Here is a 4,953-nt window from a genome sequence, read left to right on the forward strand (position 1 = left end):
CCAGCGTGGGGCAGCTCTGCTCTGCCCACTCAATGTTGCCTGCCAGGTGACCCTGCAGGATCTTGCCCCAAGGCCACAGGCAAGGCCTGGATGGAGGCCAGATGTTCCTTGGCCTGGTGTCAGGCCTCCCAAGGGGCTAACACTGTGGCCACAGCTCGCTTGCCCACCAGCCTGCCTGGCCCCAACAGTGTCCTCGGATGAGGAGTGGGCCTGCCCTTGGCAGAGGTGTGGCCACCACTGCCCACCCACAGATGGGCTGACACAGGGACAAGAGGCTGCAACAGGATCCAGTTTATTCTGCCTTGGAAGGGTGGTCCTGAGAGTGGCAGGTGCCACCCTGTCCTGGGCGGAGGGAGGGCCCAAGGGCTGGTTAAGGCCAGTGGCGGGAGAAGCGGGGGGTACGCAGCCCCTGGAATGCAGTGAGGCCAGGCTGAGGCCCAGAGGCAGCTGTGGTAGGCCAGGGTGATGCCCCTGCTGCCCAGGGTGGAAGGCACCGGGCTGGGACCAGGCCATGGCTACAGGGCCGTGACCCAAGGCCACACAGGCACCCCGGGAAGTGGGGCATAGGGTCACAGAACACGAAACATGAAACACAGGCATACGAGTAAGCACGTGGACAAGTGGGCACAGATTCACAGGCCAGAGGAACACCCGGTCTCAGCTGGACACATGGACACCACAGTGGTGTCATACAGACCACAGGGGACACATGGACCCGATGGCCACAGGGGACAGCCCTGGGCCATGGACTGTAAGGGACAGGAGAAGGGGGCCTTTTGGCACGACTGCACTGCAATTGTGAGAAGGGGGCGCTGGGAGCAGCCCATGCGCAGACCCCGGGGCTCAGTCTGTCTTCCACACTTTGTTGAGCAGCTTCACCACCTCGTCATAGATGACGAACACGATGGCCACGTCCAGGCACACCCGGCCCAGGCGGGGGATGGTGCCCTTGTAGAACCTGAGGGGGGAGGGTGAAGAGAAGATGAAGCTAGCGTGTCTGGAAAGTGTGGGTGGGTCCAGAGATCCGAGGGAGGAGCAAGAGCAGAAAGAGCAGACTCCCTGGGGACAGGACAAAGGGAGGGCCTGGGATGGGTGGACAGGAGGTGAGGTGTGACCCAGGTGGAAGGCGGGGGCCTGGGGTGGGGACGGCAGCCCTGCCCCTCCCCCACTCACGCCTTGGGCCCCTCGTTCCTCAGGATCTGCAGGCCGCAGTCCCACGTGTTGCGGTACTTGTGCGCCTCCAGGCCCTGCAGAACACCAGCAGCTGCGGGATTCAGCAGCCAGTCCCACCCCTTCCCGGTCCCGCCCAGGCCCCGCCCCCACCTGCATCCGGGTCTTGATCACGTCCAGAGGAGTGTTCCCGAAGACACTGGCTGCGCCCGCGATGGCTCCAAACACGCCAGTGATGAGCGGGTTCATGGGCTTGTTGGGGTTGTCCCCTGGATGGGCGTGAGGGCTGCGATCAGAAGGGGACGGAGGACAAGGGCTGGGTTCCAGGCCTGGAGGTAGGGTCTTGGGGAACAGACGCACCTCGGTACCAGTTGCGCAAGGAGGTCATGACGAAGAATCGAATGGCCTGGTTGGATCCCTGCTTCAGCACGGTGGCCGTGAGGCCCTGGTACGTCCCCTTCAGCCCTGGGGCAGGCAGGCACTGCGGTCACACTGACGCCTCCAGGCCCCAGCCCGCAGGAGCGCCAAGGCAGGAAGGGGAGGTGCCAGCTGTTTCCAGCCGGACCCAGGTCCCTAACCCCACCTGAGGGTAAGGCTGAGTGGCTCACCTTGTTCCCGCACGATCTCCCTGACCCCGTGGAAGAATCCTCTGTATTTGGGGCTGGGGGAGGTCTGGTCATGGATGAACTTCACCTGAGAAAGAGGGAAGCAAAGGCGCTGGCTCCCAAGGGTCAGGGCAAGGGCACACCTGGCCTCTGAGACACGTGGCCCCAGGAGCAAGAGGGCCACCTTACCGAGGAGCCTCTGCCGTCATGTCTGCTGGTTTTTCCCCACAACTTAGGCAGCAAATACGTGTTACCTTATGGTTTGTGCTCGTAAGTTTTTTAAGACCTTGTCTTCCCACTGCCTCCAGAATAGAATCCAGTCCACAGAAGGCTCTTCCAGTGGGCCTCCTGCTCCAGGCTCCCCAGGCAGACCCCTGCCCACCTTGATGGTCTCCACCGGGCACAAGACCACCACCCCGGCCCTCTCTCACGCCTGTCTCCTACCGAGACCTGCCCACCTTGATGGTCTCCATGGGGCACACGACCACCACGGCCTCGGCCACACCAGCGCCCAGGCCGCACAGCAGCCCGCGCGTGCTGTCCAGCCGTCCCTGGGCGTCCCGCATGTGGTTGCTGAGAAACTCGAACATCCCGAACCTGGGGTGGGAGGCAGAAGCATGAGAGGGGCCGCCGCGGGGCCGGGACTCCCTCCCGCGGCCCCGGGGCCCCGAGCCCGCCTCACCTGACGGCCGCCTTCGGAATGGAGCCGTAGAGCAGGGAGCTGAGGCCGCGGTACAGGCCCAGGACGCCATGGTTGCGGACCGTCTGCCGCACGCAGTCCCCTGGGGGAGGGGGCGGTCAGCGACCCCACCCGCCGGCCTGCCCGCCCCCGCCGGCCGCCCCCACTCACCGATGCCCCGGTAGCGCGGTGGGTGCGAGCGCTCGTCCAGCTGTAGCTGCGTTTTCACATACTCGGTGGGAAAGGTGATGCAGATTTCGATGCCACCCGCCAGGCCGCCTGCGGGGAAGGACCGAGACCCGGACCGCGCTGAGACCCCTCCCCCTCCCTCCCGGCGTGCCCCTCCCCTGCCCCCGCCCGGACTTTGCCCGCCGCCCGGGAGCCGGGCCCACGCCCCTCCTGCGGTCCTAGCGGGGGGCCCGGGGGGACACGCGGAGGTGCCCGGGCCCGCCCGGAAGCGCGGCAAAGCCGGTGTCCCGGACCCACCCGGAAACGCGGCGGGGTCGGGTGGGGGTCGGGGTCCGCGTGCGCGTGCCCCACCTGCCAGGATCGCCTTCCCCGGGTGCGTGAGCGCGGCCTTCCCAGGCGCTGGCGCGCCGGCCGCCAGAGCGCGGGGCGCGGGCATGGCGGGCGGGGTTCGGGGCCCGGCGGCGGCCTCGGGTCCGAGCTCCTGCGCTCGGTCTTGGCGGCGGCGGCGGCGCCGATTATGGGCCGGGGCGGGTCGGCCGCGTCACTCCGGGGCTCCGCCCTGCATAGTCCGAGCCCGGCCCTGCCCCCGGGCCGCCCGGAGCCCGCGGGAAACTAAGGCCGGGTGGGCCGGCGGCCCAGCCAATGGCCGCGCGGGCCCGACTGGGCACCGCCCCCGGAGCCCCGCCCCCGGGGCGCGTGGGGCCGCCCCCTCCCTACCGGGAGGGCGGGGCCGCCCCGCACCCAACGCGCCGCGAGGCAGCCGCGGGATTCCAGGCTCCGGGCGGCGCACACGGTGGGGAGAGGACCCCTGACAAGCCCTGCTCACCGCCCTCCCCCCACAAGAGGCTCCGCAGCTCTTCTGGCCCCTCCCGCCCACGCCAGCACCGGCGGGGAAGCTCGGCCCGGATAAACAGACTTTCATTTAATGTGCGAGTTACACGTTCTGTCCAGCGGGTCCGCAAAGTGACCCGTTGGGTGGGGGCAGCTCTGCCAGCGCGGAGTGGACAGGGCGCCGTTCCCCTGCGCCTGGGAGTACTTGCGCTCGACTCCCCAAGAGTGCAGGCTCCAGCCAGAGGGCCCAGTGGTCGGAGTCCACCTCCTGCGCGGCGGCCGCAGCGGTTGCCTCGGGCAGTCAGTGGCCGCCCCAGGCCCCGGGCGGCTCAGAGGCTGCCATCACTGGGCTCCAGCAAAATAAATGACGTCCAGGCGTCCCGTCTCCCGTGGGTTCTCTGCGCTTCTGGGGTGACGCGCTCCTTGGGGAGGTTAGTGACCCGTAGAGGGTGCTGCACCCGGCGCCCTCCCCGCGGAAGCTGCACAATGGAGCCGGCGGGGGATTCGGCAGGCCGGGCCTGCAGTGGGCCTGTTGTCTGCGTAGCGGCGGCCTGCAGAAGAAGAGGCCCAGGGTGAGGACTCCTGCTGCCCCCGAGTGGCCAGGGGTCCAAGGAGCAGGGTTCAGGCCAGCCCAGACCACACAGAGGCTGCAGGGATGGTGGGAGTTGCTGTTGTGGGGCCCCTGGAGGGCTGGCCAGGCTGTAACCTCGTCCCCACACAGACACCTACTTAGCTCAGTGGGCTGCGTCCATGCATGCCCATCAAAATATTAAGAAACAAAAAAAAAAACAACAACAACAACAAAAAAATATTAAGAAACAGACTGACATTAATGCTGGGTGGGCCTGAGTATGGAGGACACAGGTGTGGGAGGCCTGAGGCTCTGTGCTGCCTGCCCACAAACTTCAGGCCTGTGTCCCTCCTGCAGCCTCTGTGTAGAGGACACCAACCGCTCTGACTGCTCACGGCCAGGCCATCCAGGCAGCTTTCCAGTGCAGAGCAAGAGCAGGCTTGTTGCCTGCGGCCAGGCAGTTGGGGGCGGGGGGGGGGGACACACAGCAGTATTTGTAGCTGGGCAGCCGCCAGGCATGCAGATCTGGGAAGATGAGGCCATGCCAGTCCAGCAGTCCTGGAGCACTGACCTTTGTCCTCCCCGTCCATCCCACCCTGCCCGAAACCCAGCCAGGGAAGGGCAGGCAGTGTCAATCACTGCCCCACTCTCCTCCCCTCCCCAGGGGACTAGGGGTTACGGGCTGCCCCCACCAAACAGGAGAGGGGCAGGTGCCACCATGTGCTCCTCTCACTGCCACAGTCTGTCTGGGGCGTCCAGTCTGTCCACCTGCAAAGAGGAGGGAGTGCCGAGTGCCTGCCTGACAGGCTGCGTGCGGGCTGGGCCTGGGGTTGGTGGGGGGCTGGGCAGCAAGCACACAGCCTCCAGGAGAGTTAGAGCTGAGGCCGGGCACACGGGGCACCCACCAT

At 66.9% G+C, this 4,953-nt stretch overlaps 1 protein-coding gene across 1 annotated transcript; it reads right to left on the minus strand.

Moving 5' to 3' along the window:
• Nucleotides 1–609: 609 nt before the first annotated feature.
• Nucleotides 610–3,188, minus strand: SLC25A1 (solute carrier family 25 member 1). Its single transcript, XM_060028540.1, has 9 exons — nt 2,995–3,188; nt 2,626–2,733; nt 2,458–2,557; nt 2,234–2,372; nt 1,779–1,863; nt 1,531–1,635; nt 1,324–1,439; nt 1,174–1,247; nt 610–958 (listed from the first exon to the last, which is right to left on the minus strand). Exons 1-9 carry the CDS (start codon nt 3,077–3,079, stop codon nt 844–846), a joined length of 927 nt encoding a protein of 308 aa, XP_059884523.1. The 5' UTR covers nt 3,080–3,188; the 3' UTR covers nt 610–843.
• Between the last annotated feature and the right edge of the window lie 1,765 nt (nt 3,189–4,953).

This window comes from Delphinus delphis, chromosome 13 (genome assembly GCF_949987515.2).
Source record: "Delphinus delphis chromosome 13, mDelDel1.2, whole genome shotgun sequence".
Classification (NCBI taxonomy): Eukaryota; Metazoa; Chordata; class Mammalia; order Artiodactyla; family Delphinidae; genus Delphinus; species Delphinus delphis.